General features: G+C 38.8%; 1 protein-coding gene across 1 annotated transcript; it reads left to right on the top strand.

Annotated features, from left to right (window-relative positions):
- The first annotated feature begins 4,980 nt into the window (after positions 1-4,980).
- Positions 4,981-25,573, top strand: VNN2 (vanin 2). Its single transcript, XM_052645839.1, has 7 exons — positions 4,981-5,271; positions 5,392-5,522; positions 11,853-12,045; positions 15,678-15,966; positions 17,788-18,161; positions 19,680-19,850; positions 25,044-25,573. The coding sequence occupies exons 1-7, from the start codon at positions 4,981-4,983 to the stop codon at positions 25,233-25,235; spliced, it is 1,641 nt and encodes a 546-aa protein (XP_052501799.1). The 3' UTR covers positions 25,236-25,573.
- Positions 25,574-26,664: the final 1,091 nt, after the last annotated feature.

Genomic DNA, 26,664 nt, shown 5'->3' with positions numbered 1-26,664 from the left:
GGGACATGACTCCAAAACGTGGTTAAAATTCAGGCTGGTTCTGCTTAAGTTCAGGCTGATTTGGCTCAAGCAGCATTTTCTTTCTCAGAGACTGAGTCAGAGAGGCATGCTAAAGACCAAAGTGCAACCCCAATGAGGACAAAACATTGTCCTTTACCACTAAGTTCTTTTTTGGGGGTACAGTATTATCTTTTTTTTTTTTTTTTTTTCTTTTTGGTGTATAGTATCAAAAGAAAGCAATTTGAAAAGAAAGGTCTGGTTTTTCTGTTTTGTTTACTTATTTTTGATGCTATTCTTGCTACATATGAGGAGATGCCATCGATGACTGTACAAGCTATTTCCAAATCTTTGTTAATGCTGTTTCAGCCTTGGAAACCAGGAAGTGCTGAGGCTTGAGTCAGAGCCAGGAGCTACTCCTTGCCTTTCTGGGCCTTGGTATTCTTATTGTGCTCTCACTGCCCCATGGATGTGCATCTGCCAGGTGCAGCTGTGCATGTTCCAGGAGTTGGTGCACAGGTGCTGTGTTCCTAATTTCATCCTCAGCACAGTGCCCCAAATGGACTAGATCTTCAACTGAAAAATAGTGGTTCTGTGTCCCTAACATAAATTGTCTCCCCTTTTTGTTAATTACTGTCATTCCATCATAGTCTTGCAGAGGACTTTCATGTGTCTTTGACTCTCAGGACAACTTTGTGAAAATGATAAATCATGTATGATTACCTGAACTTTTAGGTGAGAAATAGAGGTTCAGAGAAGTGGAATACAAAGCAGAAACTACATGTCTAGGGAATTCCCTGGTGGTCAAGTGGTTAAGAATTGGTGCTTTCACTGCAGTGAGCCTGGTTTCAATCTCTGGTTGGGGAACTAAGATCTCACAAGCTGTGTCATACTGTCAAAAATCAGAAAAAGGAAAAAAAGAAAAGAAAAGAAGCTACATTTCTACTCTTCTTACTTATCAGAGCCAGAAAACCAAGCTCAATTGAGTACTATTTTGAGATGATCAGATCCCAATTAGAAACAAATATTTGAGCTCTGTCTAGTTTTTATAGTGACTCTTCATTCAAAACTTTGAATTGATTGGAACTTCTCACTCTTGTAATGAATTCCATTAATCACAAACTGGTAAATTAGGGAATAGATCTTATCAGCAATAAATTATAATTAATCAATGTTCCCCGTGGCCAGGTAACATTATTTTATAGCTGAGTTAAACTAGTTAATTCAGCCTTACTTAAGCAATCACATTTATGAAGATGAAAATGTAAACTCTTAAAGTTCTCTGTCCTGAATTTGGTGAAGATTTAAAAGTGTATCAGCTACTCTATGGCAAATATTTGTAAAACTCATTCTCTTTTTCTTATATATTATAGATCTTTCCATATTTAAATTGCTTTTTCATTTGCTAGTTTCTGACTCTTCCAATATTTTGTTATTCAAATTGTCAATTTTTATGAGACAATTTTGAAATGCTACAGAGAAAAAAGGGAACTTCATCACCTTGACTTTGCATCAGAGACTATTTCCCCTTTTGCCCTCCAGCACCTCTGATAAACAAAACACTATATCTCTTGTGTATGATGACAAAGAGAGAAAAACATCCAGGAAATCTGAAGACACTGAGATTCGAAAGACAGATAAGACTGTTTCTGTTCCTACCCTCCAAAAGTAAAGATTGTTTGTGTATTTTCACCAGCTTACCTAAACACTACTAAGCGAAAAAGATACTGTTACCAGTTGGTGAGATTAAATGACAAGGAAGTAGATCATGACCAAAATTATACTGGTAGAAATGCAAGAGCTTAAAGGCCTCCACTACATTTTTTTTTTTTTTTTTGTATATAGTATCAAGAGAAAACAATTTTAAAAGAAGGGCCTGGTTTTTCTGTTTTGCTTCCTTATTTTTGATATGTCATCCTTGCTACCTATAAGGAAATACCATCAATGACTGTACATGCTATTTCCAACAGCTACATCAAATATTTGTTCAATATTTAGATTTACCTGTGATCATCCTAAGATGGTCATTTTGAATAGGACTCCTTAAAAGATGCAACTGAACGTTCAGACACCTGGATACAGACGTTAAACTAGAATACGGACACATGCATAATGTCTTAGGTATCAGGAAAAGATTCTGGGATAAAGAGTGAGAAGTTCTACACCTTGTTTTAAATCACTGTCTCTCTGTGCCTCCAATTCCTGTCCTATAGTGTTGTTTGCGTTACACACTCTCTAGACTCGAAAGGCACTCATGATTTACTGTATGAAAACAGATGATAAAAAATCTCTTCATGTTATCCACTAAAAGACCTGAACATTTTTCTAAAAAATTATTTACAGTTTTCTATTCTATATAGCTAATAAGCCAACATCCTCTGGATCATGGAAAAAGCAAGAGTGTTCCAGAAAAACATCTGTTTCTCCTTTCTTGACTATGCCAAAGCCTTTGACTGTGTGGATCACGATAATCTGTGGAAAATTCTGAAAGAGATGGGAATACCAGACCACCTGACCTGCCTCTTGAGAAATCTGTATGCAAGTCAGGAAGCAACGGTTAGAACTGGACATGGAACAACAGACTGGTTCCAAATAGGAAAAGGAGTATGTCAAGGCTGTATATTGTCACCCTGCTTATTTAACTTCTATGCAGAGTACATCATGAGAAACGCTGGACTGGAAGAAACACAAGCTGGAATCAAGATTGTCGGGAGAAATACCAATAACCTCAGATATGCAGATCACACCACCCTTATGGTAGAAAGTGAAGAGGAGCTAAAAAGCCTCTTGATGAAAGTGAAGGAGGAGAGCGAAAAAGTTGGCTTAAAGCTCAACATTCAGAAAACGAAGATCATGGCATCTGGTCCCATCACTTCATGGGAAATAGATGGGGAAACAGTGGAAACAGTGTCAGACTTTATTTTTCTGGGCTCCAAAATCACTGCAGATGGTGACTGCAGCCATGAAATTAAAAGACACTTACTCCTTGGAAGAAAAGTTATGAGCAACCTAGATAGCATATTGAAAAGCAGAGACATTACTTTGCTAACTAAGGTCCATCTAGTCAAGGCTATGGTTTTTCCAGTAGTCATGTCTGGATGTGAGAGTTGGACTGTGAAGAAGGCTGAGTGCCGAAGAATTGATGCTTTTGAACTATGGTGTTGGAGAAGACTCTTGAGAGTCCCTTGGACTGCAAGGAGATCCAACCAGTCCATTCTGAAGGAGATCAGCCCTGGGATTTCTTTGGAAGGAATGATGTTAAAGCTGAAACTCCAGTACTTTGGCCACCTCATGCGAAGAGTTGACTCATTGGAAGAGACTCTGATGCTGGGAGGTACTGGGGGCAGGAGGAGAAGGGGACAACCGAGGATGAGATGGCTGGATGGCATCATGGACTTGATGGACGTGAGTCTGAGTGAACTCCAGGAGTTAGTGATGGACAGGGAGGCCTGGCATGCTGCGATTCATGGGGTCACAAAGAGTCACACATGACTGAGGGACTGAACTGAACTGAATACGTTATTTCTTTACTAAACAATTCCATTCAATGCAGAAAATTTGGGCAGACCTGGTTTATAACCTTTAGACCTCACCTATATTAAGAGTTTTATTTGTTTTAACTCTTTTGTGCTGTTTAAAAGTATTTGAAAGAAAGACTCAGATTAAAAAACAAAATCAAACAGACAAATAAACAAAATGCACTAAATGCTTGTGTGATAGAATCGGACTGGAGACGGGAGGATATGGATGTTCTAGGAAGGGCCGGACTCCCTGGTGGCTCAGATGGCAAAGACTCCGCCTGCAATGCAGGAGACCTGGATTCAATCTCTGGGTCAGGAAGACCCCTGGAGAAGGAAATGGGAACCCACGCCAGTACTCTTGCCTGGGGAATCCCATGGACAGAGGAGCCTGGTGGGCTACAGTCTGTGGGGTCGCAAAGAGTCGGACACGACTGAGCGACTAACACTTCCACTGCTTTCAGGAGGCTATCAGTGGTCACATAATGTATGCGTATGTGTTTTAAAGCTCATTTTTGTGGTCATTTGCTCCTAAAAAAAAAATGAAAATTCCGTCTTATCTGAGTTTACAGCAGAGATGATCTTTGTAATCACTAGCCCAAGTGAGATACTTCCCCTTTCCTTGCATCTGTTTCCAAAGAGAGAAAGGAAGCAAGGAAATGAGTGGGGGAGGAAGGAGGCTTAGCTCCCTAAGGACAGAGGCTCCCTAAGGAGAGGTTCTTGATTTCTCTTCTGGCCAAACACCAGGGACTAGCTCCTGGAGGATCAGTGCTTTGGGCACTAAGGTTGCAACAATGAGCAAACCAGACACAAAATCTTGTTTTTATGGAGTGCACATTCAGAGTCTTTAATAAGTAAGTCAGAGTGTTGATCTGAGTGAATTTTGCCCCCAGTATCACCCTGTACTGCATTCTCCTAGTGGTAAATATTTTAAAAGTTTTCTTCATCTTCTGAAAATAAACACAATGTAGATCCTTCAACAGAACAGAAAAAAATTATTATTTGGTTTTTGTAATTTCGCTAGTCTATGTCTGACGCAGGATACAGCATGCTTGGGGCTGGTGCATGGGGATGACCCACAGAGATGTTATGGGGAGGGAGGTGGGAGGGGGGTTCATGTTTGGGAACACATGTAAGAATTAAAGATTTTAAAATTAAAAAAAATAAAAATAAAAATAAAAATAAAATAAAAAAGCATTAAAAAAAAAAAAAACTGAAATTTATTGTATCATTGTTTTCACATGAGAGTTAATCTCGTTAACTAATTTCTTTCTATTAATAAAAGGGTACAATTGTGTTATATTTGAATTCTTCTTTTGAAATTTGTCATTACACTTTATCAATAGTACATGTTGTACAGTCCTTGTAATACTTTTTGATTGTATTCATGGAACTGAAATTTTTTTTCCTCCAAAATGATGAGACATAATATTCATGAGATTATAAAATAAGAGCTGGCAGTCACATGTTACATAAATGTTCCTTCCTCTATAAATACTGCATGAATGTTACTTTCACTTGCAGAACTCAGGATACTTTGGTCATGATCACTTCCTCTTTACAAACCTCTGTGGCAGTTTTTGCCCTAATAATTCTACATGTCAGTGCTCTGGATACCTTTAAAGCTGCAGTGTATGAACATGCTGTCATACTGCCAAACGACACAAAAACACCTGTTTCTCTGGATGAGGCTTTGTTCCTCATGAACAAGAACATAGATATCCTGGAGAAGGCAATTAAGCAGGCAGCTGAGCAGGTATTCTTTTATTTCTGCTAATCATAATTCATAAGACAGGCATGAGAGCTGATGAAGACTGGAGTGTTGAATTGTCTACATACATAGTGAAATAATTTTGATTTAACTTGTTTTGAGCAGGGTGCTCAGATCATTGTCACCCCAGAAGATGCACTTTATGGATGGAAATTTACCAGGGAAACTATTTTCCCTTATCTGGAGAATATCCCAGATCCTCAGGTGAACTGGATTCCATGTCAAGACCCCCACAGGTATTTGAAGTATCCAATTTTAAAAAAAATATTTGTGTATTTATTTAGGCTATGCTGGGTCTTTGTTGTGGTATGCAGACTTCTCCAGTTGTGATGCCTGGGCTTCATTGCCCCACAGCATGTGGAGTCTTAGTTCCTTAGATCCCCAACCAGTGATAGAACCTGCATCCCCTACACTGGAAGGTGAATTCTTAATCACTGGACCACGAGGGAAGTCCCAGTCATAGTTGTTTGTACAAAGTACTGTGATTCTCTAAAATGTATATGCTTACGACAGAAAATGATAAATCCTGTATGTGGTATAAGTTATATATATATATAGACATTCATTTGATTTTTAAAAATTGTACTTAGATACCATTTAACAGTTATTTATAATCTAATATGCTTATTAAATTTGGAGAAATAGATAAATATTTATCATTGGGATTAGAAACTAAGGGGAATATAAACAGTAAATTAATTTCTGAAATGGACAGTGGGTTGTGTTCGGAAAATATTCCAAGGTCTCTTGTTGGGGTTCTTTAACAGACCAGAACCTGGTGGTCTAGAGTTGACGATAAGAAAGTGAAAGAGAGAAAGAGGCTGATATCCTCTGGTTTACGCAGAGAACCAAGAAAGCCCTTGACACAGGGTTTGCATTGCTCACAAAGGCGCCGGGCACACTCTTGAGGGGGTGAAGGCACAGGGTGCCTTCTCGAGAGGGTCTTAGAAGCCTGGACAGGAGAGTGAGCATGACGGGTTTCTACACTCCAGAGAGTTAGCCAGGGAGAGAGAGAGAGAGAAAGAGAGGGAGAGAAACAAAAACGACACGAGGACCTAAGCTCTGATGGAGCAAAGGTGCTTTAATAATTTTTCTGTGAGTATATACAGGCTGGGGTACAAGAAGTTTCTTTCCACTATGATAAAGATCAGAAAACAAATGTACAGCAACTGTTACCAAGGGAACAAGGTCAGGAGACAATCCATATCTCAAGAAAGGGGATCGAGACTAAGCGGTTTTGTCATAAAGAGAATGTTTACTAAAGGAGATTCAAGCCTGTCTCACACAATGACCTCAGTTCCTGAGAGCAGCGTGCTGTTCTGCTTAAAAAGAAACAAAGGGCTTGTGAGAAACAGCACGTAGGAATCCTCCTGTTAAACACTCCCTGACTGTCTCTACTGATGGTACCAGACTTCAGTTTCATAGTCTCTCTGCTCTAGAATCTGTTTCCCATGCAGAAAGACCTGAATCATAAGACTCTATGCTTTGACATTTTGCAGTTTCCTAGGCTCATAAAGCTAAATTTCCTGGGAAAAATTAATTGAGAAACTTTCCAATATAAAATATTTAATATATATGTATATTAATATATAACTTCCACTATCTACTAAGGCTTGAATTATTGAGGTACAGGTTGCACACTTCTATACTTCATACTCATTCTTTCTCAACTCTCAGATCCTCTCACCATCTCTTACCCTTTTATACTTTTTTTCACTCTGGTACCTCAAATTAAGTTTATTTAACATTCCTCTGCCATGCTTTTGCAGGGCATTATGGAGACCATGCTTTTTGAGGCACTACTGATAAGGCTGAAGCTTATGTAAGGGTTATCAGAAAACGGCTTTTCTCAGCTCTAAAGAGCTTAACCACACAACGAGGAGAATATTGGGTTCCATGACAGTCAGCAGCTCCACTTTCCTGTTCTTCTTGTTCTGAGCTGATGCTTCCCATGGTGTTTGTTGTGGAAGAAAAGGGGTGACAGCTGGACAGTCTTTCTGACTAGAAGTTTTGAGAAGGGGACAACCCATTTGTTTTTCATCTCAGTAAGATTGTGAGATGGATTTCTTAGTTTAAAAAAAAACCAACATATTTTGCCAATTTATGGGCTAGTCAAATATCACAGTAGCTATGAAAACTGGTGAAGGTTGGCATGCTAAGTTGCCTCAGTTGTATCCAACTCTTTCTGACCCCATGGACACTGGCCCACCTCCTCTGTCTATGGGATTCTCCAGGCAAGAATACTGGAGTGGTTTGCCATGCCCTCCTCCAGGGGATCTTCCTAATCGAACCCACGTCTCTTATGTCTCTTATATTGGCAGGCTTATTCTTTACCACTAGAGCCACATGGTGACGGTTGGACGACAGGTCTATTCCAGGTGGAATAGAGGTGTTTACCTCTATTCCTCTTTCATTGCTCTATGCTACAAAAAAGAAATTTTGAAAGAAAATGGGTTTGCATTGTCATCCAGTGTAGTCACATTTAATTCATTTAATGATTACTTTTTGAGCACCTGCTATGTACCAGATACTATTTTAAGAATAGGAGATATAGCACTTATTAAAGCAAAGTCTTTGCCCTTCCCGTGGCTTATGAATATTCTTGCAGGGGAAGATAGATGTAAACAAACTCATTTATTATGTAGAATGTCATTTGGAGATAATAATACGGGTGTTGATGGGAAAAAACCAAGTACAATACAAAACTTGACAATTATGTTTTATTTGGGACTTTACCAAAGCCTTAAGCCTGGGATTCAGTCACTCAGATACTTCTTTGGACTGTTCCAAAGAGGTAAGGGAGGAGCCAAGATATATAGGGGTTTTTGCAACACCCCCCACCTCCAAGAAAAAACCAAACAAATAAAAGTAAACAAAGTAGTCCAACATCAAAAGATTACTGCTAATGGTTAGGACTATGAACTTCTACTTTAGGGGGCTAGGTTCAATCCCTGGTCAGGGAACTAAGATCCCACAAGCCTTGCCTCACAACCAAAACAAAATTCTCCAAACAAACTAACAAAAGAGCGACTCCCAAATGTTTGGCCTAAGCAGTTGGAGACACAAACTTGCCATTTATGGACATAGGGAGTGTTAGTGAACCAGCTGGTTCCTCTTGTCCAGGCGCAGGAAAGCCAATCTACTGATACAAGGTCGTGGTGAAGGAAAGCTCAATGTCAAGCCAGGAATACCAGTGGCTAATGCTCAAAAGAACCAAACTCCCGGTGGATTTTAGGGAAGGGTTTTTAAAGACAAAGTAAGGGAGAGAGTTGCAGGGTATGTGATCAGCTCATGCATAATTCTCTGATTAGCTGATGGAGACGTAATATAGGGTGATGTCACAGGGGTTAACGTCATCAATCCTCAGATTCCAGCCAGTCTGGGCACTACCTGCTCATGGCCTTCATGCACTTAGCTTTTTCCATCTGGTGAGGGTTTTTGTGTCTGCAAAACAACTAAGAATGTGTGTCAGACACTGATTTTTTTGTCCTCAGGGGAAGACCTAACATTCTGTGCTCCTGTATGGCTGATCCATTGTTTAAATTGTTACCAGTCCTCCTGGCCCAACTGCTATTTTTTTGTTACTATGTCTTTACATTCTTACAGTCATTAATTCTTGAGCTAAATTTTTGTGACTCAGGGGAGGCCCAGGAGACTAAAGTTTTTCTACAAAAAAGAGGCAGGTAGAGGATATAGCAGGGTGGGGGTGGGGTGAGGGAGTCTGTCCTGGTTAGGTCCCCTAGGGTCCTGGTCGGTTACAGGAGCACTGAAGGAATAGCAAGTCTGGGATGGAACTTTGGAAATCAATTTTGTGCATCTGAAATTTGAGCTGTAATTTAATAGACATCCAAGTGGAGATGTGACCCTGGTGGATATATATTTGAGTCTGGCATAAAATACAAGGTCAGGGTTGGAGGTAGAAAATCAGGGAGAAAAACATTTTCAAATCAGGTTTATTAACATAGATAAGAGTACTTATCAATCCATTCCTTGTCATTTATTCATTCACTCATTCACCCATGTAACCAGCAAATGTCTAGAGATCTACAGTAAGGAAGTAGAAATGCAGTCATGAGAAAGAGTCATCTGGGGTTTGAATTTACACTGCCTGCTAAAAGCAAGCTCCAGAACACTTAATTGTGCTTTAAAAATCAAAAGTGAATCTTATCAGATTCTCATTGGTGAGGTCATGAATGTACTTTGGCAGAGACAGTTCAAATCAGGAACCATCTATAAACATCTAAGTAGATCTGGGTCCCCCATAATCTCACTTTTTTTCAAATCACATTGCTCTCAATGAAACACATGTCATAATGTAGTTTATAGGATGGATAAATAGATAATTATTTTGAGACATGCTTTTATAGATTTCCTCTTATTTGCTTTCTACACATAAAGTCCATATTCAAACCTATTAAGCTTTAGGAAATAAAACAAAATATCTATCATCTATAAAAGAATAGTATTTGCATTTTTAATTTATGATTATATTGATAATCATACTTAGTTTAAAAAAGATATCCTGACATGGCACTTACTCGATTTCTTTTACATTTAGTGTGACTATTCTCAAGCAATATTAATAACTTATCAATAAAGCCATGCTGGGCTTCCCAGGTGGCGCTAGTGGTAAAGCATCTGCTGGCCAATGCTGGAGACGTAAAAGATGTGGGTTCGATCCCTGAACTGGGAAGATCCCTGGAGGAGGAAATGACTCCCCACTCCAGCATTCTTGCCTGAAGAACTGCATAGATAGAGAAGCCTGTCAGGCTACAGTCTATGGGGTGGCTAAGAGTCAGACACAACTGACCATCTGAGTACACACAAAGCTATGCCAACTCCACACTGGTCAGTAATGCTAAAGAGCAAAAATCTTGGTCCTCAGAGGAGGAAGAACTGTCTCAAAGAATGATCTGTTCACAGATGTAACCACAGGTCTGTATACTCTTTATTCTGGGTAAAACAAGAGACCTGTCAAGTACATTTTTTATGTCCTTAATCATGTACAAACTTTGAAAAAAAAGTATTTCTACAGTAAAAACAAAAACATTAGTTTCATCGTATAAAGTTATTCTTTCATTGTAAAGACACAGTAGTCTGATTTTTCAATAAGCCATGCAAGCATTCCTTTTTACACTCATTTCAAACCCAAAGATAAGAATTATAGACTATTTTGCATAACTGCTACATAAGGCCACAGAGTCACAGCTAGAAAGAAAGGCACAAATGGAAAAATCATGTCCCTTCTTTTTTATTCTGCTGTTTGTCACTTCATTGTTTGGAATCTCCAGAGTCCAAAGGTGATGGCCCTCAGACCTGGCCTTGGTGCAGTGGCTCACACTGCTACCATTTCCCGGGGGTTCCAGTGGCATTCCACCACCCAGATAGTAAATTTAGCTTTGGATTGCACCACTAACAAACTAAGACACCCTCGCCTCCACGACCCAGAAGGAGAGCTCATTTGGCTATTCCCAAACTACCAAGAACCAAACTCCCCAATACATCTAAAATTTAAGACTTTAGGAACTGGATTATTGTTGGAAATAATAAAAGAATAAGGTTTTCTTAGAAAAAGAAGAGAAACTTATCTCTAATAGAGAGACAATATTTATCACCAAGATGGGTTCACCTATGGAATGAGTTAGAAGAGAAGAAATCTAATGCTTGAGCCACAGGAAACTTCAATGTTTAGACTCAGGGCAGAAGAGGAGGAACCAGAAAAGGAGATGGAGAAAAGCACCCAGAGTAGGAGAATGAGAGAGTGGGGTCCAGTAAGTGGGATGAGGTGTTTCCAGGAGGAGAGTGTAACTCCGTCAGCTGTTGCAGAAGTAGTACAAGATAAGGTGAGGTGTGGCTGTCATCACTTGCATTAGTAGGGGTTGTCAGGTGGGATGATAGCAACGAAGCCTGATCTGAGCACTTCCAAAGGGAATGGGAGAAGATGGGTTGATCCAGGAGAAGGCCAGCTCTTTCAGGGAGTTTTGTTGTAAGAGGGACCTAAGAACCTGGGGACCTAAGAAAAAAATCAATTAGAAGGGCATGTGGGGGTCAAGAGAGGTTTTTATTTTATTTATTTTCCACAGATGGGAGGTACTAGTGTATATGTGTGTGCTGATGGAGTGATCTCTTGAAGAGATGAAAACTGCTGCTACGGGAGAGTGAATTGCTGGAGTAATAGATAGAATTTGGAAAAAAAACTCATCAAGTTTAATTTGTGACTTCTAAATATGATCTCTTTCCTGTCACATAATTAGTATTTTTTGTGTGTATGTGAGAAAATTCAGACTTAGTTTCGTAGCAACTTTAAAGTTTATCATATATGCATATATATGAATATAAGCACTATGTTATATATTCAGTCTCTGAGATTTATCTATTTATTAGTAACAAGTTTGTACCCTTAAACTACATGTCCCCAGTTTCCCACAATCTAACCTCCGATATCCACCATTCTATTTTCTGTATCTACAAGTTTGACTTTGAAAAGTTCCATGTATAAGTCATAGCATACAGTATTGGCCTTTCTCTCTTTGACACTGAAATGTCTTAATTAAAATTTGATTTAGATTTGGTCATACACCAGTACAAGCAAGACTCAGCTGCCTGGCCAAGAACAACTCTATCTATGTCGTGGCAAATATGGGTGACAAAAAGCCATGTAGTTCCCGTAATACCACGTGTCCTTCTAATGGCCATTATCAGTACAACACCAACGTGGTATATGATGCAAAGGGAAAGCTGGTGGCGCGTTACCATAAGGTAAGAGGGGGTGAGTGTGTAAAATGGAGCCTCCTTTGAGAAGGGTATATTCTATGTTTAGGAGATAGAGCTTCATTTCCTTATAATACAATGTCTTATTGTTGTTGTTCAGTTGCTAAGTCATGTCTGACTCTTGCAGCTCCACAGACTGCAGCTTGCCAGGCTTCTCCGTCCTTCACTATCACTTGAAATTTCCTCAGATTCATGTCCACTGAGTTGGTGGTGCTATCTAACCATCTCATCATCTGCCACCCTCTTCTCCTTTTGCTTTCAATCTTTTCCAGCATCAGGGCCTTTCCCAATGATTCGTCTCTTTACATCACATGGCAAAGTATTGGAGCTTCAGTTTCAACATCAGTCCTTCCAATGAGTATTCAGGGTTGATTTCCTTCAGAATGGACTGGTTGGATCTCCTTGCAGTCCAAGGGACTCTCAAAGTCTTCTCCAGCACCACAGTTCAAAACCATCAATTCTTTGGCTCTCAGCCTTCTTTATGGTCCAACTCTCACATCCATACATGACTACTGGAAAAACCACAGCTTTGACCAAATGGGCCTTTGTCAGCAAAGTAATGTCTCTGCTTTTTAATACACAGTCTAAGTTTGTCATCTAGGTTTGTCAATATGATGTTACCAATATTTTTTAAAAGAGAGCAATAAAAAAAATGACACTTTAGAAATGTGGATTAAATTGTAGACTGAGATCTGTAAGAAAGGTTTTGTAAGTCCAGAATCAAGATAAAGTTTTTGCATATATAAAACAAATAATTTTAATATTGATACAAAGGATACTGAGATGACTGTCATCTGGATACCAGTCAGTTCAGTTCAGTCCCTCAGTCATGTCTGACTCTTTGCAACCCCATGGACTGCAGCAGCCAGGCCTGCCTGTCTATCACCAACTCTTGGAGTTTACTCAAACTCATGTCCATTGAGTCGGTGATGCCATCCAACCATCTCATCCTCTGTCATCCCCTTCTCCTCCTGCCCTCAATCTTTCCCAGCATCAGGGTCTTTTCCAATGAGTCAGTTCTTCGCATCAGGTGGCCAAGTATTAGAATTTCAGCTTCAGCATCAGTCCTTCCAATGAATAGTCAGGACTGATTTCCTTTAGGATGGACTGGTTGGATCTCCTTGCAGTCCAAGGGACTCTTGAGAGTCTTCTGCAACACTGCAATTCAAAACCATCAACTCTTTGGCACTCAGCTTTCTTGATAGTCCAACTCTCACATCCATACATGACTTCTAGAAGAACCATAGCCTTGACTAGATGGACATTTGTTGGCAAAGTAATGTCTCTGCTTTTTAATATGCTGTCTAGGTTGGTCATAACTTTCCTTCCAAGGAGTAAGTGTCTTTTAATTTCATGGCTGCAGTCCCCATCTGCAGTGATTTTGGAGCCCCCCAAAATAAAGTCAACCACTGTTTCCCCGTCTATTTGCCATGAAGTGATGGGGACCAGATGCCAAGATCTTAAATTTCTGAATGTTGAGCTTTAAGCCAACTTTTTCACTTTCCTCTTTCACTTTAATCAAGAGGCTCTTTAGTTCTTCGCTTTCTGCCATAAGGGTGGAGTCATCTGCATATCTGAAGTTACTGACATTTCTCCTGGCAATCTTGATTCCAACTTGTGCTTCATCCAGCCCAGCATTTCTCATGATGTACTCTGTAGAGAAGTTAAATAAGCAGGGTGACAATATACAGCCTTGACATACTCCTTTTCCTATTTGGAACCAATCTGTTGTTCCATGTCCAGTTCTAACTGTTGCTTCCTGACCTGGATACCATTTAACACTAAAATGATAAAAGATGTTTTCATATTGTATGAATTAGTTTCACAGAAGCTAATTTCTTCACTTTCTATCAAGTTACAAAAATGATTTTTATTTTTTAGATTCTGTACCAGTTGATTTAATTATCCTTTTATTGATTTAACATCAAATTATAAAATTTTTACTTTGAAATCTGAGTAAAATAACCTAAAGTCATAGTTTTGTACCAAATTGGGCAGGGAGAGAGACTGACGTTTTACATGAATGAGGTATGCAGGTCAGTGTGAATGGCCCTTTTCCTGTCCCATATTCTTTTTTCTAATCATCTTATATTGGAACCTCAGAATCTTCTGAGTGGAGAAATTATCTCCTGGAAGTCCTAGCTAAAAAATAAATTTTAGTCAAGAAGAAAGATATAGCATCAGTGATTTTCAAATGTTTTTGATCACATACCTCTATGGAAAAAAATTTCACACGAGTCCTTAAAAATATGTTTATATTTATTTATGCATTTATTTGTGTGTTTATAAATAAGACCCAAAACTTTCAAAGAGTTTTCTATGTAATCTTGTGGGTCTGACAACTTGTTTTCAAATGTAATTAAACTTTTATGTTTTCGCAAATGTGTCTCAAATTGGGACTAGGAATGTCATTTTCGTTATTTTGGAGACTGTATTCGCATTGTTAGTATCATTTTAAAGGCTATTTTTGCAGCTACTCTTCTATTCTGTAAGTGTTGACCAAATTAAACTGATAACATAGTTGATCAATCCACTTAACCAGACCCAGTAAATGGCAGGATGGCCCAGTGTACAGGATGTGGGCAGCTAGTGAGGACCTGAGTCATCCTAAAGTGAGAAGCTCTCACTCTCCCATCAGGGTACCTCAGAACAGTTCATGACCCATATCCTCTGACATATGGATCTGATAAGAGAACTTTTGTCAACTGATTCTTAAAATGGTAGTAAATTTCAATTAAAAAATTTTAGATAGAAAATAAACTTTGAGAGGAGTTTTAATAGTCTTGCTTCCAACTCTAAGCTTTTCCTGTTTTGCAAATGATTTTATTGAGCTATTGACCCTGATTATCAAATGAGGCTAGGTTTGTTTCTCAAGCTTACTTGGAAGAAATCAGAATGAAATAAAACATGTTTAAACAATAATTTTCAAAACTGGTTAACAGTCCATGAGATTACTTTGGACGGGACATGGTAAAGATGGATGGGGCCTCCCTCACCCGCTTAACAGATATTTATTGTGTATCTATTATATTTCTGCTTCTCTGGTGACTCAGTGGTAAAGAACCCACCTGCCAATGTAGGAGACTCGAGTTCAATCCCTGGGTCAGAAAGATCCCCTGGAGAAGGAAATCACAACCAACTCCAGTATTCTTTTCTGGGAAATCCCATGGACAGAGGAGCCTGGTGGGCTACAGTCCGTGGGGTTGCAAAGAATTGGACACAACTCAGTGACTAAGCAACAATGGCAATTATATTTTTAGGTTTCAGGGACTCAAAGAAAAGTGATGTGTATCTTCAGCTTTCAAGAATCGCATAGTGTTTGCAATTCATGGGGAGGTATTTGGCCCGTAATTGAGAGAGGGAGGGAGGTAAGGAGGAATAGTAGGGGGAAGAGAGAGAAAGAAAAGGAGAGCAAGAGAGACAGAGACAGAGACACAGACAGACAGAGAGAAACTATATTTTCCATATTTTTCTTTGAAAATTAGCTTCCAATCACAGTGGCATTCACCTTCTATAGATTTCCCACTGTTGACCAGGTAATTACTAACTTGGAGGGTCTTCATGTATCATCTCTTCAATAAATAAGGCTTTTCTGGTTTTATCCTGTGTGTTTATTACAGTACCACCTCTACCGTGAGCTTCAATTTGATGTCCCCGAAAAGCCAGAGCTGGTGACTTTCAACACTGCCTTTGGAAAGTTTGGCATTTTCACGTGCTTTGATATTCTCTTCCATGATCCTGCTGTGACCCTGGTGAAAGATTTCCATGTGGACACCATATTGTTTCCCACAGCTTGGATGAACGTTTTGCCTTTTTTGACAGCTATTGAATTTCATTCGGCATGGGCAATGGGAATGAGAGTTAACCTTCTTGCAGCAAACACACATAATGTCAGCCTAAAAATGACAGGTAATCCTTGACCAGATGAGGTTTGCAGATTATATTTCTAAGTGGGGAGAAACTCATGCTTTGGAGATGACCTGTTGTAATTTTTTTAGTCTTTTGCTGGGACTTCTCACTAAGCTTGTATCTGTTCACAAAAAAAGAAAAAAGAAAAAAAAGAAGAAGAAAGGAACAGCTACTGTTGGTTATAATAGCTATGTCTGTGTTAAGACTTTTGTATTATGTCATTTATACTGACAACTCTACATGTGGGCTGAGTATTATCAGTCTGGTTTTGTGGCTTAGAAAACTGAGACACAAAAATGCAAGTAACCTGCTAAAGGCATCAGCTAGTAGGTAGCAAGAGCTTCCCTGGTAGCTCAGTGGTGATGTGCCTGCAATGTAGAGACCTGGGTTCGATACCTAGGTTGGGAAGATCTCCTGGAGGAGGGCATAGCAACCCACTCCAGTACTCCTGCCTGGAGAATTCCATGGACAGAGGAGCCTGGTGGGCTACAGTCCATGGCATCTCACAGAGTCAGACAGGACTGAAGTGACTACACAGCAGCAGCAGCAGTATGTAGCAACGTAGGAAACTAAACGAGATGTGCTCCAAAACTGGTGAAGGCAGAGGAGTGTATTACTGACATGTTGCTGTACAATAAATTACTCAAAGAGTAAAAAGTGGAAGTGGCTTAAAACCACAAGAATTTGTTATCTCACAGTTTGTGCCAGTCAGGAGCTTGAGGTAGCTTGGGAGGTTGTGGGTCAGGCCACCTCTTCAGGTCACATCAAGCTTTTGCCTGGGCTAAAAGCCACTTGCAGACTTGACTGGGGCTGGTAGGTCTGCTCTCAGGACAGCTCACGTGTGTGGCTCTTGGTAGGGTTCCTCTCTTTCTCAGTGGCTGTTGGCAGGAGACTTTCGTTTCTGGCCATATGGGCCTCTCCACAGGGCTGTGTGATGTTTCCTCATGATATGGCAGTTGACTTTCTCCAGAGCTAGTAATGAGAGAAAGATGGAGAGAGATAGGGGAAAGATGCACAGCTTTTTATGACTTGTCACAAGCCATCACTTCTATCATGTTATATTCATTAGGAGTATGTCACTAAGTCAAGCCCACACTCAAGGTAAAACAAATTAGATCCACCCATTGGAGAGAGGAATGATGAACAATTTTTGGAAATATCTGAAAACCACCACAATGGAGAAAATGAGGAACTGTTCTTTCTTTCTTTTTTTTTTTTTTAAAGTGATAAAACAATTGTTTTATTTATTTATTTATTTATTTATTTTAAACTTACTTATTTTAATTGGAGGCTAATTACTTGGAACTGTTCTTTTATATTACCTTCCCTACCTCTCAAAGGGCTAGTGGTAAAGAACCCGCCTGCCAATGCAGGAGACATAGGAGATGCCAATTCTATCCCTGGGTTGGGAAGATTCCCTGGAGGAGCAAATGGCAACCCATTGCAGTATTCTTGCCTGGAGAATCCCATGGACAGAGGAGCCTGGTGGCCTATAGCCCATAAGATCACAGAGGATGACACTACAACTATAGTGACTTAGCACGCACATCTCAAACACTTTGGTGATTCAGTGGTTTTAATATTTGGCTTAATTTTCTGTTATGGTAATAAATTATGTGCAAAGTTTATTGAATGAGACCACTGATCATTCAATTTAATCTCCTCCAGTGGAGAATAGGGGAAGTACTTAGGTGTTCAGTGCCTTGTGCTGTCTCGTGACTAATCTTGTGACATGACCATACGCTCAGTTCTGACGGGGAAACTGGGGGTGTTGAGTTTGTTTGGTTTTTTGGTTTTAAAAGACTTGTCTTCCATTCACAGGCAGTGGTATTTATGCACCACACTCTCCCAAAGTCTATCATCATGATATGGAAACAGAGTCAGGAAAGATCCTCTTTGCAGAGGTGGATTCCCATCCCCGAAACTCCTCGACCTCCCCACCAGCTGTGAATTGGAGTGCCTACGCCACCTCCATCACACCCTTTCCAGGACCCAAAAATTCCTTCAGGGGATTTATTTCCCGCGATGAGTTCAACTTCACAAAGCTCTCTGAAAGCGCAGGAAACCTTACAGTCTGTCAAAAAGAGCTCTGCTGTCATTTAAGCTACAGAATGTTAAGAAAGGAGGAGGATGAAGAATATGTTCTAGGAGCTTTTGCAGGACTTCATGGGAGAAGGAGAAGAGAATATTGGCAGGTAATCTCAACTCAAGTGAAAATGAGTGTTTGGGTGTGAGTAAATTCCAGGGTTAACTTTTCATATTTGTCCCAGGGAATTAAGTGCTTTTTCTTGGCTTGACTCCATGCATTGCCAGAGTCACACACACATGCTTTGGGATTAATCATATGATATTTGCAGGGGAGCTAAGTATCATCTGATTGCTTGCTCTGAACACATTAAAAAAATATGAACCTGATTTTCTAATTGACTAATGAACGAGCTTGCATATTTAAGTGGCTTCCTTAAGTAATTTTGCTGACATATCTAAATATAAAGTCTTATTTTAACTTTTAAAACTAACAATAAGTAGGGATATATTAACTGCTCTTGTAACCATATGTCCTAGTCATTTCCTGCCCTTCCAATGACAAATTTTTTAAGTGTAAGCTTTTTATATAGTGTTGGCTATGCATTTGTATTTTATTATTATACTCTGTACCTCATTGCTTTCTTTTAAGGAAACAGATATGAAAAAAAAAAAAAAAAGAAATGGTCAAAATTCTAATCATTCTTTTGACTTTAGTACTTTTGTTGCCCAAAGAGTTCCACTTTCTTGGACCAAATGCCATCATCTGACATGCTAGATGAATGGTTTGTATCTGATACCAAATTCAAGCTTGTACTGCTCACTGTGGGACAGACCAATAAATTGAGATATGAGTTGTTGTGGCAAGGAACAGTGACCTTATTTGGAAAGCCAGCAGACTGAGGTGGTGGACTAGTGTCCCAAAGAACCATCTTTCCTGAGGTAGAAGTCATGCTTCTTTTACACTGAAAGGGAAAAAGGTAAAGTCCTGGTTCCAGTCAGACTCTGGAAGGGAAATGTAAATTTTTTCTTCTTGTAGTCATTCATAAGTGGACCTAGTCTAGATATTCCCTATGAACTAAACAAAGGTATTTTAGCTTATTACACGAAAGGCACGATTCTCAGAGACAGTTCATTATGTTAATTTAAGGTTAGAGACAACCTCCATTTAGGCTTCCAGGTGACACGGTGGTAAAGTATCCACCTGCCAAATGTAGGAGATGTCAGAGACTTAGGAAGATCCCCTGGAGGAGGAATTGGCAACCCACTCCAGTAATCTTGCCTGGAAAATTCCATGGACAGAGAAGCCTGGCAGGCTGCAGTCCAAGGAGTTGCAAAGAGTTGGACATGACTAAGCAGCTGAGCTTCCCAATCTCCATTTAGTGGATAACTTGTAGCAAAAACAAGAGAATACAAAGGTTAAAGTAAAAGAACCAGATCCAATATAGAGTCAGATTTGTTCTTTCCTACTATGAAAACTGGCTTCTTTCTTTCAATCCACTGGTTGCCCAGGATGTGTGGGTTGGCTCTTAATCATTTGCCAGTTCCAATAAATCAAATAACTGTATGATCCAAATCCCTTTAGCAAATGGAGAAAATATTTTCTTTGCTATAAACTGAGTCAACAGTTCTAGTACAAGTAACTTAGATGCAAGGTGTTGGATTTCATCTGCATCTCTCCTGCACAGGTGTGCACAATGCTGAAATGCAGATCTACTAATCTGACAACTTGCGGACAGTCAGTAGAAACTGCTCTCACGAGATTTGAAATGTTCTCTCTAAGCGGCACATTTGGAACAGAGTATGTTTTTCCTGAAGTGCTACTTACTAAAATCAAGCTGGCACCTGAAAAATTTGAGGTAAGAGCATTTTAAGAGTTTGTTCATTTTATCTGTTTTCTGAAGTCAAACAAAACAGGCCAAGAAAACAGTTCCTGTTAACTTTTGCTGTGTAACAAATTTCCTCAAAATTTCATGGCTTTACACAATAACCATTTCTTCAGCCCTGATATTGTGGTTGGTGCTGTGAACTGGGTGTAAGTAACTAAGCTGTTCTTCTGGACTAGAAGGGGCTCAGTTGATCTTGGCTGGGCTCATTCATGCATCTGCTGCTAGCGAGTGAGTTGGCTGGGGTTGGTTGGTTTGTGATGGCCATGTCTTGAACAGCTGGAATGACTGGAGGCACGTTCTGTGGCCCCTTAACTTCCAGGAAGCCTGAGCTTGTTCACATGTTAAATGAAAGAGTCCAAGACCATAAACAGAGAAAGACACAATAGGCAAGTTCAAGTCTCTGCTTGGACCACGTTTGCAAATATTTCATCTACCATAAGCAAGTCACATGACCAATGTAGATTCAAACGGTGAAGAAATAAATGATGCTAAACTCTCAATGGGAAAAGCTGTGAGATCATATTGCAAAGGGTATGGATAAGGGGGGGGTCGGGTTGTGACCATATTTGTAACTTACAGCAACTAATTCTTATGTGATGACACTTTGTTGGAATAACACAATAAGATACCTAAGGCCTATGAGTCTGAGGGACCATTCATTGCAGAATATTCACTTACAGAGTTTTAATTTCTTTTTTCTAACATGTGAAGACAAACAGAAAATCAAATATTTATTTCATAAACCACAGTGGTCATAGCTAGTTCATCCACAAATTAAGCTGGTCTCAAATTAAAATTAAGATTCTGCAGGTTTATGTCTGCTACGTAGTACGTGGTGCATATACACGCATGTACATACACACACTCCAGAAGTCTGGAATTTAATGTCTTCATCGAACTGTGACAAATGGTGACAGAGTTTTAGAAACTAGAATGGAATCACTGCCTTTTTTGTTTTTACCAAAGAAAAATAGGATCTAAGCTAATTAGTCTAAAACATCAAACAAGGGAATCTTTAAAATTGCAGACTGCTTATGATAATATATCTGTGTCTGCTTGTATTATCAGATTGGAACATGTCATATTTATAAAAATGTTTAATTCTGCGACACCAACAATTTAACATATAGTGCAGCCGTAAGGCTGGGAAACACAGAGAACTGGAATCCTTGGCTGCCATAGAACCCAGTAAGGCAGAGAATCTCAGGAGCACATTGAGGCTGAAATAAAAACTTTGGTGCCAACTATAGAAAACCATGATCAGATCTGAAGTAAGAGATCTGGAACTGAAATCCAATAGTTAAAAGATGATAGCCTGGCACAAACATGTGTCGATAGGTTGAAATTATCTGCGAATTCAAGGAAGTGAAAGAAGGGAGGGTAGGGTTCACTCAGGTAAGCTTAGGAAAACATGGGGTCTAGTGGTATGTGTGTATCTTGTAAGCCTTGCCATTCATTTTATTTGTTAATTACACTATAATTAGTTTCCCATGGTGTGTTAGTCGCTGCTGTACAATGAAGTGAATCAGCTATATGTATACATATATCCCCTCCCTCTTGGATCTCCCTTGTCACCACTCATCCCACCTAGCTAAGCCGTGCCATTTCAACTGAGCACACAGTCTAATTTTCTGGGTACTATTTTGAAAAAATTTTTCCCATGCCATGTTCTCTTAGACTTGTATCTCTTTGAGACATTACTCCAAAATAGGACAGAACATTTATCTCACAAAAGAATCTCATCCATGGGAGAAAGATAAAAAACTGTTGGCGTTTTCTGGATCACGTTAAAGTTCCAGAGTCTGAGATGCCATGTGACTATCACTCTGAACCACATCAATATACTTGAAGAAGTGGGTGGTGCTAGTTGATGAGGTTTTAAACTTTTCATCACAAATGGTTTCAGGCAGTAGGAAACAATGAGACAATAGAACAAAACAGTAACTGGTTAAGCACTTAACTCGGTAGTATTTGTTGATCTCAACTCAAAATTCTCAGAATTAGTCATACTACCTCCCGTCCTTGGACACTGGCCCTTTATTTTTGGATAGAAGGAGGGAGGAGAGGGAGGGGTTGTATCTACCCTTTAAATTTAGCACTTACAGAGACTTCCCTGGCAGTCCAGTGGTTAAGACTTTGCATTTCCAATGAAGGGGACATGGGTTTGATCCTTGATCAGGGAAGTAAGATCTTGCATGCTGCATGGTATGGCCCAAAATGATAATAAATAAATAAATTAGGCACTTACATTATATTTATCATTTGGGCCATATCTCATCTACTGCAGCTCATTTGCAAAAAGAAGAAATGAGAAATACTGTGTGTTGACTCCTCACAGCTATAAAAGAGGCATTTGTCTGCTGGCAAGCAGGGGTTTTGGTATACCAGTTCCTTGGAAGATTTTCCCTAGTTAGCGTACTGGTTTTCATTTCACAAGTGTAGATTCTCTGTGGCATGACTTTCCCTGAAGTTCATCAGGTTCTAAGGAACAGACACCAAGTAAACACATAAGATAGACAAAAGGAAGAATTAACTAACCAAATGAACAGTAAAAAAAAAAAAATCAAGAATTTTATATTTTAGTTATTCTTTCTCTAGAAACTTTGCAGATCATGTTAACTTGCTGATCTGTTAACTTGCTGTTTCTAGAGATATCAGTTCTAATACCATAGATGACAAGAGCTTTACAAGAGTCACACCAACCGTGTTTTCTTGAGTGTTTCCCCAGTTTCCCTGGTTATGGACTCTCTATCAACATATATTTTACACATTATTTTTGAAGATCACTTCTGCAGAGATTTCAACACATTTACTTCTTATCTTTTCCCCACCCCTAGTTCTAGCTAAGAGTATGAAGTGTTATTGACCACAACCGGGAAACATTGCTTTACTATTTGAAGTTAACTCTGGTATATTATCAGAGGTCTGGTCTCTGAAACTAATTATGTAAGTTTGTGCACGTCAGTTAACCTCTGAGTTTCTTACCTATAAAATGGGGGGAATATCTTCCTCACTGATTAGGGAATGTATGTGAAAGCACTTGTACAGTGAAGCATTGTACAAGTATCAGGATGTATTTTTAGTTAGTTACCTCAGAAGGTTTCCCTAGTTAACTGTTTATCAACAACTAGAGGAAAATGTTGCCAGCATTAGGCCACATGTGCTGAACATCGTGTAAATATAGGTCAATGTGCAGACAGACTGGAGGAGGAAGAGACCAGGTCCCACTGTAGATCAGTAAATCAGAGTCTCTGGGGGTGAGACCTGTATTTTTCCATCATCCCACATTTTGGTGGGTTGCTTGATTGATTTGATTTTGGTGGGTAAGAACTACCAGTGTAAAAGAATAATAAAAAAGATCAAATTATATTGAGTATATACTACTTAGTAGGTCAATTAATTATACAGTATATTTTAGGAAAATTTGTAACAGAAAACTAGCAAAAAATGCTAAGTTCTAGCTAGAACCTAAGAGACAATCACTGATATGGAAAAGTTAATCCCAAGGAAGTTAACATAGACACGATTTTACTGTATTAATGAAAAGTCACATGAAAACTAAATATTTTTAACTTGTTTCAAACTTTCACCCAACTATACTTTGAAATATACCTCTGGTATTTCATTTTTGTTCCTTTAATGAACAATTTAGTAAACAAGGAACAATTTAGGAACAATGAACACTTAGCTAACTACCAACAGGTTGTGCATTTGACAACTTGTTAGTGAGCTGTGTTTTTATGTTTATGTGTCACCGCAATCATTATCTTTAAGGATATTTAGCTGTTTTCTACTTCTAGTTATGAAGCATCTAATTTCTTACCCTCTAAGTTCTTTCCCCATCTAAATTGTCCTTTCCACAAGTGATAAATTCATTTTCTTTATTCTTGTTCTGTTGTCTCTCTATTTGTGTTTTTTTCTATAAATTCATTTTCTTTATTCTTGTTCTGTTGTCTATTTGTGTTTCTTGTTCCATTATTTTGCATACATTACTCCCTTACAGAGAAGCTTCTGTGACTTCACAATTTTTGCACATCTAATCCTTGCTTTTTCTTTTTGACCATATGGTTTAGTCTTCTCTTCACTAATCTTCAACTAGTGATGCACTATAAATTGTAACAAGCCACTCTCTAAGGGAGAAACAAAGCTCTGATTTGTGGCATTTGCCAGTTATCATGGTGTAAATACTCTCACCATGATCAGTTTCAAGAAAAGTCATGCTTAACAACCAGCTGTCAAAGTTCCTGGAGATTTAACAGTCTGTTGTTGTGAGCTTATATACCACTGCACTGGTCTCTGAAACTAATTATGCAAGTTTGTGCAAGTCAGTTAACCTCTGAATTTCCTACCTATAAAATGGGGAGAATATCTCACTGGTTCTAACCAAATGGGAATGAGAAAGCACACACATTGCCTAGCACACTGTGAGCCTGGGGAAGGCCACCCACCTCACCCCTCCCAGCCTCTGCCACACACATATTTGTCTTAGAATGAGCCTTTGCTGCTTGATTCCACTTGGCACAGAGTCTTCCATAATACAACCCAATAATAATTCCATAATAATAATAATAATAATATAATTCCATAATTCAACCCAATAATAATTCCATAATAATAATAATATAATAACAATACTAATTCCATAATTCCAACTGCTCCTCCTTGTAGCAGGTTGTTTCCCACTCTGGGAAGCTGACCATTTCAGCTATTACTTTTCAGACTTCCTAAGCACATACCTGTTTCTCTTGCTGAGATACTAATATACTGATTTCTCTCTTTGTATTTGGAATCTGCTCAGTTTTACCGTTAACCTTTAAGCTTCTTGAGGGAAGAGTGCTATTTGTACTCTTCCGGCTCCTGGTTATCCTGCATATAATTGGACTCAATAAATTTTTGCTACTGATGATTTCTGACTTTCTGTTAAAGGTTACATTTGATTGTGTAAACTGAATTATTGAACCTCATAGGAAGGCTCTAGTCTTCCTTACATATAAAATAGCTGTCCCCTACCCTTCCCACCTGCTCCCCAATCCCTGGCCCCAGGGCCCTTTCCTAGTAACCTACTTGATCAACTGTGATATCTAGAATGGTTTCAAAATCATGAGTCTGCTTGTAATGTATATTTTAATTAAGTTGGCTATACTCTTCCCACTTTTCCTTTAGGTACTAGAAGATGGGCGTTTGGTAAACAAGAATGGATTATCTGAACCTGTCCTAACAGTGTCACTCTTTGGGAGGTGGTACACCAAGGACGTACATTCCATCTCAGGCGGGACCAGCAACTCAGCAACAACGTACCTGATGATACCCACATTATTAATGATCATAGTCTTGCAGTATGCTGTGATGGTGTAGAACATCGCTTTATCATATTCACTGATTCATCTCAGATTTACTAAGAAATATTGAATGACTAGCTCACTAGTATAGACAAATGATTTCCAAATATTTTTTCCTCATCAAGGATTATTTTTAAGGGCTACAGTAATTTTGCCTCTTTTTTTGGCTATGCTGAAATGTCACAGTATGGTATAATGGTATGATTGATGTTTGGGCCAGATAGCTGAGGATCAAATCCTGGCTCCAGCCTTGTTTGCATTATAACTTTGTGTCTACTTGTGTGTGTGTTAGCAGGAGCAGAAGAGATTCAGGGACATTTTAAATGTAATGATGGCCTTGGAAGAGAGCAGTAATGATGGGAATGAGGGGAACTGAGAGATTTATGACTGAATTCCATTTGACATTGAAGACTATTTGAATTTATTCAGTTTTCTGTGCTATGATTGTGGGGGGGATTTGCTTTCTAATCAGATGGAAACAAACTCATTGGAATTCCATTGGAAACATAAACTCCAATGTTTAAGTTTATCTTAACAAAAAAGTTGTTTTGAGATATTTTAGAAAAACTAATACCTAGTCCAGTTTCTTGGGTAGTCATAGCTCCAAACAGTCCTACTTAACGGTTGTGGTATAATTTAACAGTCACAAATACCATAACACAAAGACCATGACTGTTAATAGTAACACTATTTTCAGCATTGAGTAGTTTGTTTTTAGTGATGGGGAATGTACATGTATGTAAATATTCCAAAATCTTCAAAACTGTATGCTCTTTTATCTCTTCATAAAATATAGAACATTTCAGATTTGTCAGTCTTGCTTGAGGAAGTTAGACATTATGCAATGGTTTTGTGGTGTGTTTTATGAAACATGCACAATCATATTTAACTTTCAGAAGTTGCAGTGTTGACTGGTAGTCAGCCTCTGAAGTTAAACTCACTGGTTTGAGAAAGATATAAACAAGGATTTCCTCACAGATTCTAAGGGACAGTTCTTCCCTGATTCACATTTAGAGTTGTCAGCTATACTAGAACTCATTAAAAGCAAAAGCAAAAATGAAAAACAAATAGCACCAATCCCAAGGAAAACTAAGAGTACTTAACTGTAAAATTGTTTGCATTACAATGTTTTAATCCATATCTCATCAGTGGTTTTCACATGCACATTTTATTTACCAAACAACCCAAGTATAGTTTAATTTGGCCTTGATTCAGGGAAATGCACCTGAAGGAGTGGCTCTTTAGAAAGAGCTAGTTTCTAAATAAAATGTGCATGTGAAAAAAAAATTAAATTACTAAGAACAGAAAGAATGGACACCCAAAATGGATGTCTGTCTGTATTTGGGACATGATAGTTCTGTAAATCCTACTGTAGAATATATGAATCTTTCATTGGCCAGACCATACTCCCAATATGACCATATATGAATTCAGATTTACGTGTC

Source organism: Budorcas taxicolor, chromosome 9 (genome assembly GCF_023091745.1).
Source record: "Budorcas taxicolor isolate Tak-1 chromosome 9, Takin1.1, whole genome shotgun sequence".
NCBI classification, from domain to species: domain Eukaryota; kingdom Metazoa; phylum Chordata; class Mammalia; order Artiodactyla; family Bovidae; genus Budorcas; species Budorcas taxicolor.
Note: the sequence above shows the minus strand (reverse complement) of the source record. Positions and strands in the feature narration are given on the sequence as shown.